Source organism: Dissoconium aciculare (genome assembly GCF_010015565.1).
Source record: "Dissoconium aciculare CBS 342.82 unplaced genomic scaffold K489scaffold_14, whole genome shotgun sequence".
Lineage (NCBI taxonomy): Eukaryota > Fungi > Ascomycota > Dothideomycetes > Mycosphaerellales > Dissoconiaceae > Dissoconium > Dissoconium aciculare.
The window spans coordinates 499,143-510,603 of record NW_022984964.1 but is presented as its reverse complement, the minus strand read 5'-3'; the positions used below and the strand labels follow the sequence as shown (position 1 = coordinate 510,603).

General features: G+C 51.0%; 5 protein-coding genes across 5 annotated transcripts; 2 read left to right on the top strand and 3 right to left on the bottom strand.

Moving 5' to 3' along the window:
• Nucleotides 1-413: 413 nt before the first annotated feature.
• Nucleotides 414-1,609, bottom strand: K489DRAFT_384146 (NAD(P)-binding protein). The gene has a single exon (XM_033605788.1). The coding sequence runs from the start codon at nucleotides 1,424-1,426 to the stop codon at nucleotides 563-565; it is 864 nt and encodes a 287-aa protein (XP_033456265.1). The 5' UTR covers nucleotides 1,427-1,609; the 3' UTR covers nucleotides 414-562.
• An 898-nt stretch (nucleotides 1,610-2,507) lies between these two features.
• Nucleotides 2,508-3,245, top strand: K489DRAFT_290005 (uncharacterized protein; the record flags this gene model as incomplete). The annotated part of the gene is made up of 2 exons (XM_033600164.1): nucleotides 2,508-2,945; nucleotides 3,078-3,245. Coding segments are annotated over 2 exons (606 nt in total), but the record flags the coding sequence as incomplete, so codon positions are not given.
• A 24-nt stretch (nucleotides 3,246-3,269) lies between these two features.
• Nucleotides 3,270-3,842, top strand: K489DRAFT_298586 (HET-domain-containing protein; the record flags this gene model as incomplete). Its single annotated transcript, XM_033600351.1, has 1 exon — nucleotides 3,270-3,842. A coding segment is annotated over one exon (573 nt), but the record flags the coding sequence as incomplete, so codon positions are not given.
• A 1,119-nt stretch (nucleotides 3,843-4,961) lies between these two features.
• Nucleotides 4,962-6,127, bottom strand: K489DRAFT_326008 (Cloroperoxidase; the record flags this gene model as incomplete). Its single annotated transcript, XM_033601876.1, has 5 exons — nucleotides 4,962-5,367; nucleotides 5,430-5,560; nucleotides 5,622-5,802; nucleotides 5,857-5,899; nucleotides 5,959-6,127. The coding sequence occupies 5 exons, from the start codon at nucleotides 6,125-6,127 to the stop codon at nucleotides 4,962-4,964; spliced, it is 930 nt and encodes a 309-aa protein (XP_033456262.1).
• A 2,218-nt stretch (nucleotides 6,128-8,345) lies between these two features.
• Nucleotides 8,346-9,155, bottom strand: K489DRAFT_413133 (uncharacterized protein; the record flags this gene model as incomplete). Its single annotated transcript, XM_033608004.1, has 1 exon — nucleotides 8,346-9,155. One exon carries the CDS (start codon nucleotides 9,153-9,155, stop codon nucleotides 8,346-8,348), a length of 810 nt encoding a protein of 269 aa, XP_033456261.1.
• Between the last annotated feature and the right edge of the window lie 2,306 nt (nucleotides 9,156-11,461).

Genomic DNA, 11,461 nt, shown 5'->3' with positions numbered 1-11,461 from the left:
TTCCCAATGTATCGAAGATGGCTGAGGTGTATGATAAGGTGCTCCTTTCGATGGCAAATTGTCCCAAGAAACCCTGCGAGGGGCCAAAATAAAGTTGGGTGTACAGGGTCTTTCCTCGCTTCGTGCCGTTCCCACGTGGCTGAGGCGACTCAACGATCGTCAGGGGGCGATCGATGTGATTATCTAATCCCGTTCCTCGACAGGTGAAGATGTCGAACATTGATTCATCTCAACCCTCTGACTATCAATTGTGCACCATTATAGTGATGATTCAGATACTAAATATTCAACATTACTGCCGTAACGTACCCATGCTCTTGTTAACAGGGCTATGTATCGTGCCGCTGAAGATGATTCATGGGAGCAATCACGATTTCACGTCGGCCGGTCTATCTTAAGTGCACGCTGATAAACAGGAAATCTTCTCATTGCCTACGAGATCTAAGCTCAAGTACTCAAAGGACAAGGTGGCTCATACTTTCACCATCCTCTCAAGAAACTCCACAACAGTAGTCTTGGTCGCATACACATCTTGGATCTCCTTGCTGCTGGTCTCAACCTTTCACTTGCCATCCCACAGCGCTACCGGTGCGGATGTCACCGACATGATCAAATTATTGGAATATGGCAACGCTTCAGCCATCTCCTCGATCATCGCGATGTCCTTGAATACGACGTTCGCCGGATCTACCTTTTCACCAATGTACCCTTCGACCAGAGATACGACATCATCGCCTGTGATATCGACGGGCCCGTTGAGAACGTACTTCTTGCCATTATGAGGCGATACGTCATTCAGCGCCAGCAAGTGTGCAGCGGTCACACCGACCTCCACAGGATCGATACATCCCATTGGCGTCTTTGCATCGACGATCATGGCCATCTCGGGTTGCTTTCCCGTATGGTGGAACTCCTTGATGAAATGGGCTGGACCGCCCAGGAACATGGGGTAATAAATGTTGGGATGTAGCGAGGTGTACTGCAGCTTCTCGAACTCGGGCTGACTGAGCAAATTTTCCAAAGCCCAATGCGTGCGCGAATGATGAGCAAAGGCATCGGCATGCATATTGGCATCGGTGGTAGCAACCCGTACAAGGTACTCTACCCCGGCTAGCAGCATTTCCACGTAGAATTGGCTCTCTTCGGCGAATTGAGTAGGCATGACGTGCCCGGCGAAGAAGACACGGACGACTTCGTTCTCGCACAGCCATGCGGCATTGATGTCGGTCCAGTTCTTCTCGGCGATCTCAAAGCCGGAGAGTTCGTTGACCAGTTTTTGGGATGAGACGCTGTTGACATCACGAGTCAAGGCGAGGATGCGATGTCCGGAAAACTTTTCAGAATTCTTGATCAAAGTTGGAAGGGTCTCAAGAACACCTCGGCCTGTATTGCCAGTCGCGCCAACAATGAGAAAAGTGCGTGCCATAGTGAATGATGAGATTTAAAATGTTTGCTTCTTTGCTCAGAAGCCACACCTGGGTGTTGGATTGTTCTCATCGATAGCCATTACGCTCCTGCTCGCCTGCATATACACCTACGTATTGGCAACCTGCGGATCGCGCAAGACTGAAAGACTGATTCATCATCAAGATATGATGACGGATCAGTTGGAGTTATCTGAAGGGTGACTACTTCGCTTTTGAGTTGCGATCAAGGATATTTTGTCATCACGTTCGTGAGAATTTGCGGACGAGACAACTGGGAGCGTCCATTTCCATTGAAGCTGACCGATTGGACGGGAGTGACGCGGGCGAAAAAACTGTTTGCGGATGAGATCAAATATACCATCCGCACTTTACACTTGTCACTGAACCCGCATAAAGCCAGCGAAACGTGAAGCCTTATTGTACCATCTGCTTTGTCCACTCGTCGCAAACGACAGACAATGTGTCGGTATTATACCGTGCGCCCTTACGTCTGGTCCATTCGCGGTGGTCTTGTTGAAGTCGACTCAACGATACAGTCGGCCTATTGTGAAGCATTTGAACTCTGCTCTTCGGGAGCTGGTCGAATCGTATATGGCAGAGCGATGACTAAACTGACACTCGTCTTACTGATGACCAGCCTAGCAGTGGCCAGCTTTTGCAGGGGAGACAGAATATCGGCCCCTCAAGTCGTTTCTATTGAATGCCCGTCTAATATGGCTAATCTTTATACCTGTACACGATGGGCGGTTTGTAGGATTTACATATCTACGCTCTCTGTAACCACGCCGAATTGACACCGGTCTGATACGGTCCCACTGCATTTCAGATGCCTCATACCGCGCCATCCGAATGTCATGGATCATGTTGAGACCACGGCTCACCAAGGGGCCTCTGATGAGGGGTGGCATGCGCGAAAGTCCCATGCAAGCTGAAGCTCCCAAATGTCTACTTATTATCTTAGCAATATGCAACATTTTGCCTCACGCGATACCGGCAATGAAAATTCTCAAGAAAACTAATCGGACGTCGCACCAACATTGTTTCATTCTCTAGGTTCTGGTGTACTAATGTTGTACGACGATGAGACTTCTCAATGTCAAATCCTTCAAACTCGAGGAATTCCAAGACGATGTGCCAAAATATGCAATCGGATCGCATCGCTGGAGTTTCGACGAGGCGCTCTTCAGTGACGTCCGGCTCGCGCGAAATACAGAAGGTGACGGCTACAAGAAACTGGTTGCCTTTGCCGATTATATGAAACAAAATTTGCCCGCTGTAGAATGGCTATGGATCGACACATGCTGCATAAATCATCAAGATCCTACGGAAGTCACCCAGAACCTTGATTTCATGTTCAAATGGTTCCGGAACGCTGAGGTTTGTCTGGCATATCTCGCCGACGTGGAAGTCGCCACCGATATGGACCAATTCAGACAGAGTGTATGGTTTACAAGATGTTGGACTCTGCAGGACCTGCTTGCACCACGGATTGTAGTATTTCTCTCGGCTTCATGGGAAGTGATTGGGAATAAAGGGATGACCAGTCAGGCACACTGGCTCAGCCGACCTACCGCATCTTTCGGCACTGGGCTTGAGAAGGAGATCGTGGAACTCACATCAGTGCCAGAGCAAGTCTTACACAATTACGAGACGAGTTATGATTTATCAGTCGACGTGAAAATGAGTTGGATGAACGGAAGGGCGTCAACGCGAGAAGAGGACACGTGGTATGCGTTATGCGGTATATTGGACGCTGTCATTGGTACAAGATATGGCGAAGGGCATGCCAGAGCAAAACGGCGTCTGCTAGACGCTGTAAATTGGAGGCGAGGTCCTAATATCATTTATTCAGATCTGGACGTCGCACGCTCGCAGATTCGACTTCTTGAAATACTCCGCGCTGGAGAAGAGGACTCAACGATCACCTGCTCGCTTTTCCCGGTCAGTATTCAGAACCCGACCAAATATGTAGCGCTTTCCTACACATGGGGAGATTCAAGAGCTACAATTCCGATCACGATACTTCACTCTCAGACTGAGTCACAGCCAGGGATTTCACTACCGATCACATACACTCTGGAGGCCGCACTGCGGGAGTTGTACCGGCAGGGCATCAGATACGTTTGGGCCGACATGATTTGCATCAATCAAAAGGACTTCCAGGAGCGAAGCAATCAAGTGTCGCTCATGAGCCAGATCTACGCAAAGGCCACGAAAGTCGTTGCGTGGCTCGGTGCCCCTGATGATGCTTCCCGAATGGTCATGGCTGCCGTCGCATCATCAGAGCTGCAACGGACACCGACGGGGGATGATGACGGTATTCCGACTCCGAAGGTTGTGGAAGCTTTCCAGGCCTTCCTGAGTCGTCCCTATTTCAGCAGGATATGGATCATTCAGGAGGTAGCTAAAGCCAAAAGCGTTGAGCTCTGGTGCGGTCACGATTCTGTGGATTTCGAAGACTTCGTCAGCTTCCTGGCATTGCAGAACGTCATGGCAATGATAAAAGACCCGGATAATCAGGCGTCGCATCTCCAGACTGTTCAGAGCTTCCGCGAGCGTGAGTTTCGCAGCAAACGAGGCCTCCCGAGGATGCTGCTTTCGCATGCGCTCGTGGAGAGTTGGTCTTCGAAATCTACAGATCCCCGAGACAAGATATATGCATTGCTCGGGCTCACACTAGACGGCGGAGACATCATAGACTATCCAAGCTATACCAAAAGCGTCGGCGAGGTCTTTAGGTCAGCCATGACGTCCATGATCGCGGAGCAAGGACACACGGCACTCATCCTTCTCGCGAGAGGATCGTCGGGTTCACAATATGCGTCCAGCTGGATGATCGATCCCAACCGGCGACCACCTTTACCGCCTTGGGTTCTTGAAAGTCTACGACGGAAGCGCGATTCATACGACTATACTGTTAGCATTTCTCAAGAAAGATTGTTCATTTTGGGTTGCTACTTGGACACGGTCGAAGACATAACGCAGGATAGCTTCGAGAAGCGGAAACATGAGCAATCTGCCGAGAAAAAATCTCAAAGGCTGACAATGCGAGACTGGGCCGCGAAGTTCGAATGCGAGCCGTCGCTGGGTCCCATTCATGCGCTCCTCACTGATAGCACGCGCGGCACTTCGGAGTTGGATCAGATTGAAGCACAGCTCATAGCGTTGGAACGAGGCGTCCGAATTGCCGCAAAGTATTCCATGAGACTCATGAATCTCCGACACCGAGGGTTCCGCATGGTGCATCAGGATGCCCAACACGGGGATCAAATCTTCAGGCTCGAGAATTGCCCCTTGCCGGTGGTGCTTCGGCCGCTCTCAAACCATCATTACAGACTTGTTGGTGAGGTCTACGTGGATGTCAGAGAAGACGAATGGTGGAAGACTGTATGGGAGGACTTCCATACGGACGAGCCGGATTCGCACTTCTTGACGATTTCGATCGACTAGTCTACTTCAGCTCCCATGTCTTCTTCTACATTCCCTCAAAGTCCTAGCGCCGTGCTGATACCCTGTGTCAAATTGGCCAATACCTCAGTGCCGCCGACGGTGACCTCGAAAAGATTTAGATAGCTGTCGGTAACGAGGGCTGATGGAATGTGTTAGTGATCGCGAGGCGATTGTATGGCTTGGGCGATACGAAAACTCACAAACACCCTCAGCGACCTTATCAGGATTCGCTGCATAGAGTTCCAGAATGTAATTGCCCAGAGATAATAAAGTAATCGGTTCCGGGCTGGGTCGCCATCCGAGCGCAAATGGCAACTTCTCATCCACGAAGAGACTCTTGATGTAGGAGATGGGAGCCGAAGCCTTGGATGGGGAAGACAAAGATTGGACGTAGAGTCCGGTTTCGCCGGAGCTCAGGACAAATTCTCGCAGGCCGTACACTGCCTCGGGGTTGTGCTTCAAGCTGTCATTGACCCGAGCATAACGAGCTCTAGTGCAGGATCTGCGGTCAGCGATGATGCACAGCAAAGGGCAAAGGCAATGCCTGCTTACTCGGATGCTGTCAGGGTGGTGGTAGCAGGGAGTCCGTGGAATTTTGACAGAAATTGATCAAAGTAGGTCTGGTTGAATGAATAGTCGTTCCCAAAGTAGGCGTCAGCCCGGGAGAGGCTTCCATCGTGCTCCTGCAATCCTCCCGTTAATTTCACGATACCGGTAATGATACCCTGTAGGTTGAGTACATACGATCGGAAAATTGTGTTGGTCCAAATGGTTGAGGTCGAACTGCCCACCGAGCGGGTTCGGTGAAGACAACAAACCTACAGCGCCGATGACCGTAGTGAAATCTGCTCCAATATTGAGGCCCGCAGCCAGACCTTTGAGCAGGTGCGGCAGGGTTAGGTTTTTGCCGCTGTGGTTGATGAATCTTGAAAGGCTTCTGTCAGACGACCTGTGCGTCGTTGGTAATGATTTTGCTTACCCATGGTTGGCAAGCGTGTTTAAACCAGGGCAGGGACTCCGGACTATGGGTCTATCAGACTTCGATTCCAGCGAACAACATTTCCAAGGTGTTCAAATGTACCATCGTGAGGACCAGGTGCGGTCCACGTGGTGAATCGTGGGTCATTGGCGGGCGCTGGCCCAAGGCTCTTCAGAAGACCTTCAATATCCAGATCCAAGCCCAAGAGCTGCGCAGAGGCACCCGAAAGCAGACCATTGATGGCGATAGCGGTGACGAAGACGTTCTTCATCGTTGTTTGATGCCGGGGCGAGTGCGCTCTGTGTATTTGCAGAGGCGATCGCGTCGCAAATACTGTCTAGCGAGATACAATGGAAATCGCCACGACATTCCACTACATATACATCTTGGTCTTCTAGCCATATCTCCGGAGAAGCTAGAGAACGCCATGACGGTGTGGCCAAACCCATGATGCTCTGAGATGACTAATAACTTGTTCGTCATTTGAGGCGTATTGTGATATTCTTGTGTGAACATCACTACTCTGTGCCTCAGGCAGACTATCAACTGAGTCGGCCTTAGGCTGAGATCCAATAGGTACTAGTAGCTAGATAATGCTAATATCGGGTCTATATATAAATGGTATCGCCGGATATTCATGTATCGCACTCAATTTCTCGCCCATTGTAGGAGCTCTCATTTTGAGATAAATGGTATTAAAATTAAGTCCTTACGGCTTATTACTGAACAAGGGAGGTCATAACACCAGATTGTAATTCAGTCCTGTCTGGACCATCTTCTGGGTTAATAAAAAAGTTATGAAGGCTTACGCATGCCGTGAAAAAGAGCAGAATATCACACCGTTGTGCACTCGCAGTAGTCTGAACAGTCGGAGCCAGGAGCACTGAGCGTACACTAATATGTCCGAGATACTCTGCGTACTCCAAGATCTCCTGCGTTGACGCATCGTCATGTCTGGCGCTTCGAATCGCACATGGAAATGATGCAATCACGGTGTCCTTCAACTGAGTACGTCGCACGATCTTTTCTCTACGCATATAATAGCCATGGAAGTGGAAAACTTGGACGTCTGCTTGATATAGGCAATTTCGAACTCGCCAATACGATGTTGTCCAACGGGACAGAGGATATAAGAAGAATGAATACTGTGCAGCCCGACTAGAAGAGTCATATGCCGTAAGGCTTTCATTAATCAGTGTATGGAGTGGTTCGATGTAGGGACAAGATCGTTCTCGGCCGGAATCTCGCAGTTCAAAATTAACTAGCCCACGACTGACGTGTTACATCCGTCAACTTCTACAAGTATTGTCCGAGACTAGCCGCTGCTCTTGTCCTCGTCCGAGGTCGCGCGGCGCTAAAGAAGTTACATTCAATAGGCATATAGTGCCAAATCGACATGCTGATGACGCCCTCCCGCTGGCATTACACCACATCTTGCCTTCCGATCCGACCTTGCCACCGCCTCCGAGCCGATCGATGGATCTTTGAATCTTGACGAGAGTGTGAAATTGGGAAGTCTAGTGGAGTTGTAGGTGCTTAAGGTGAAGTTGGTGCTCAATATGGAGTTGGTGCTCAATGTGGAGTCAGTGCTCAATGTGGAGTTCTCTATAGGGGGTGTAGAGTTTGATAATGACGTTGAGTTGGCAGCGACGTACAGAGTTGTATTGAACACTACGGGACCGGTGATCTCGCTAGCCGAGAGGATTTCAAGGCAAGTAGTATTCGACTATGACTTTAATGCAGACTGAACGGTGCCGAAAGTCCAATCATTGGTAGCAATAAACCCGAAGATGTAGTCCGCCGTCTGGTCAGTATAACATTATTGCACAGCTGCTTGCATTGCGAGGACTCTATCAAGGCTGGCTTTGAGTGCCCTAAGAGCGGAGCTTCCAATTACTTGGTTCTATAGACCTTCTCCAATATGGAGTCCGAAGTTGGTCGTACCTAGGGAGCTAAGAACAGTAGCTGGACCCTTGATAGGTGCCAAACCGTTAGCGAGGTAGCCTTGTCTTCAAGTAACGACGGTCTTCGCGGCAGGTCCGACGGGCGATCCCTTCGTATCAGACCAGAATCCGATACTCTTCATCTGTAGCCTCGATTGATTCTCTAATGCGGATACGAGGGACTTGTACCTTCCGCGTTAAGCAGCCTTGGGTCTGTTGATCTTGGCATCTTGCGCGCCATTCTCTCTAGTCAAGCTCAGATCGTCGAAAAAGCGCATGCACGTGGCCGAGCACGTCGCAGTGACTGGCGCAAGTCACACGTGCGCAGCCCTCGCTTAATAACTTTGCAAGTTGGCCTGTCAGATTAGCAATAGGAAGCAGCAAGAGTCACATCATACGGCGCGGCGGGGAGACACCCCTGATGCGGTGGGAGACTTGATACATTATCATGCTTGCGAATCGGGATGGAAATGCTCCAGGCCACGGACGAAGCTGTTCAAGAAAGCAGAAATGGCAATCACATGTCGTGCAGAGATGAACTGTCGCTCAGATATATATGAAACCCAAAAGGGTGACAGCCACCCAAAGAACGATCCAATTGTTTCGCAGGCTGGTCGCCGCAGAGGGCCTCGTTGACGACGGGGGAGCGCACGTAGTAGCAGTAGCCTGACACGCAGAGTACGAGACGGCGGCTGACGCACTCATGGAAGCCGCTGCGTTGATCGTGACTGCACAGGGACTCCCGGTCACCTTCGGCGGTGCTCCGAGCGCAGCACAAGACGGCGATACCTCGGGGTCGATGCCACGAGGGACTGACTGAATTGCGGTGACGTTGAAGGCGATGTTTTCTACATCGCGGCATGAGTCTGGCGAAATGGCCGTTTCGAAATTGAGCGTCGGCGCAGATTCGTTGGTTCGGAAATATGCCCAGCGAGTCTCGGAGGAGACGGAAAATTGAAGCAGCGCGTTTTCGTCGTTCAGTTCGGAGCAGTTCCTCAGAGACACCTGCCATTGGAATATCCAATCTCCTTGGATACCAGCGAGGGCGTTAGAGAAACCAGTGGCGAGATAGAGGCCGGGAGTCGTCGAGTTGAGCTCAATAGTAGCAGCGCCAGTACTGATACTATCGAGGGTCGCGTTGTCGCGCTGTGCAAGCCTCCAACGAATCAATTGTCTCTGAACTAGATCCCCTAGTTGAGGTTGCTGTACCGCGAAGACAATGGGCATGAGATTTGTCGGCTTCCATGTTCCGTTTCGGGGGAACATCAAGTCCAGTTCGAGGGTTCCTGAGCGAGTGGCGGTGACATTTGCTGCGACGCACGCGAGCCAAAGAAGTACATAGCTGACGATGGCCATGACCCGAGCAAATGCTTGACAGACAGCGCGGCAAGAGGATTCGTCAGGTTGCAATGGTCCGACCAGAGCGAATAGCGAGAGTTAAAAAGTGCTGAAAGCTTACGCCATTTACAATATTCGTGACGGAGTCAGATGCAGTCGCCGGTGCTTCCTCAAGGGGAAGATCTGAGGAGGCTTGGCCAAAGGATTGCATGTGTTTGCATGTAGACGCGGAAATTAGAGCCCCTGCGTTCTAATCGGTCGGGGTCGAACACCGAGGATCCATGGACCTGCGTCCAGCTTCGTTCAAGCGGGACACGCGGGAGCGGCATGTAAAAAGAGGGGGATAGGGCGATGAGCTAACGTGACTCGGGTGATAGTGAGTCGACCTATGGCAACATTGCTGTTTCCTGAAATCCCGATATACTGTATGCATGCGCTGTGCCGCGACCTGTCACAGCACTAGATCCTTCGTCTGCTTCGGTCCGTGTTCAAGTGTCGTTATATTTAGTGGATTGGTGCAACTTGACGGACGGAAATGGATTATGGCGGGCGGGCCTTCTTATTACAGGCGATCGGCTAAGACCCCCGAATAGTGCCAAGCGTTGCCAAGCACCGCTCCAACTTTCGTTGATCTGCAGCCGCTCCGAAGTCACTTCAGGCCGTGCTCGTCCCCACCACTAGAACCGGCGGGTTTGGGCACGCGGCAGGATGGATGGATGGATGGGTGGATGAGGTGTGCATGGTGGTGTAGGGTGAAGATCTTCTGACACGCTTCTGGGTTCAATGCATCCAAGATCTGTGGTATGGCCAGCAAAGCATGCGGATGCGAATCAAGCGAATCAAGCGATGAGGTTTGCCCCTCACGCCATTTCGCTTGACGCGCTAGTAAGGCTGGTGGTATATCATGGGTGATGAATGCAGCTCAGCCTGCAGCCCGATGCGACAACACTGGACGACTCGGCCACCTTGCGAGAGCGACGCGCGCCATCACATCTGACATTGCGCATTGCGCATGAATGCAACCACACCCCAATGCCCGGCGAAAATCTCAAACTTCGGCTATGAGAGGTGTCGCGTCATTACAGCTTCGACGGAATCACGATGAGGAGGCGTCATGTAGTCCATACGATGTTGGCGGCACAACGAGGGGTAGAGTTGACGTTACAAACACACTGCTCCTAATGCTGATGATGATTGCGAAATCTTCAGTGGCCATTGGGATCTGACTGTGCGACGCCTGATCGAGTTGAAACCTAGTATCGCAGGGCCCAACCTCGACACTGACTAGCCTTGGTGTGTTGCTGGCAAGGTCTCCTCTGCTACGACCACTTCAAGCACCAAGGCATCCCAGCCCACAACGCTGTCCGCCCTCAGAACGACGGCTGCGTAGAGGCCAATGATACCGATCACGGTACGCTGTAACTCCGTCCATGTGAGATGATATCTTGCACACCATCCCGAAGCGGAGACGACGCATGCGGAGCAAGCCTCAATGTTCTCCCTTTTGGAGAATTTTGACTTCGGTATGTCGTACATACCGTAGAGTTTTATGGGCCCGTCACCAAGGCGAAAGCACAAGGTGCGACCTTGTGCTCAATCTGGAACATCATCTCACGGCCCGGGCCCAGTCGGGCAGTGGCGACGCGTCTTGAGAAATGTTGACCTTTGAAGTAGGTCACAGCGTTGCTATATTTGATGCCGTACAACGGAAGCTTTCGCCAGGATCGTCTCGCCGCGCAAGAGGAGCGTGAGTGCGGTTTTGAGGCAAACCTCCTCTCGGCTAACGATTCTCGGTATCACGCGGTCCACTTTCTTATGATCATGATCTGGACTGAGACTTTCCCTCGGAATTTCTGGCAACAACAACTTACGCTTCCGAGGACCTTTTGTGGATTCTCACGACACAAACTTGTTCGGCAGCACATCATTATCATACGTGAGGAACAGACATGTTTTTTTCATTTCAGGATCACAGACACCACGAGAGGGCAAGCTACATTTTGATCTTATGCGCATCCCACATGTGCCGTCGAAGATCATCTGTTCGGGTCGTTCCCTTGTCATGGCGTTGTGAGTAGGCTCTCGATTTGCATGATGGTTCCCAGCAAAACATTCTCTCCCCTCCATGCATGCTTGCAGTGTGTCGCGTAAGATCTTTCCGTAGCGGGAAACGCTTCCCACAACCCGCGATAAGACATGCATGAGGTCGGTCATGGTATCTTTGGTGATCCCTTCCATGGGTCAGCATGGTACGCGAAGTTGACTCACCAGTGTTCACTTACTTCAATTTCCCAGCAAGCCGGAATGTCTTTGAGCAACGTGCG

Excerpts from the sequence above, each read along its gene's own strand:
- K489DRAFT_384146 (XM_033605788.1), bottom strand. The coding sequence starts at position 1,426 with ATGGCACGCACTTTTCTCATTGTTGGCGCGACTGGCAATACAGGCCGA.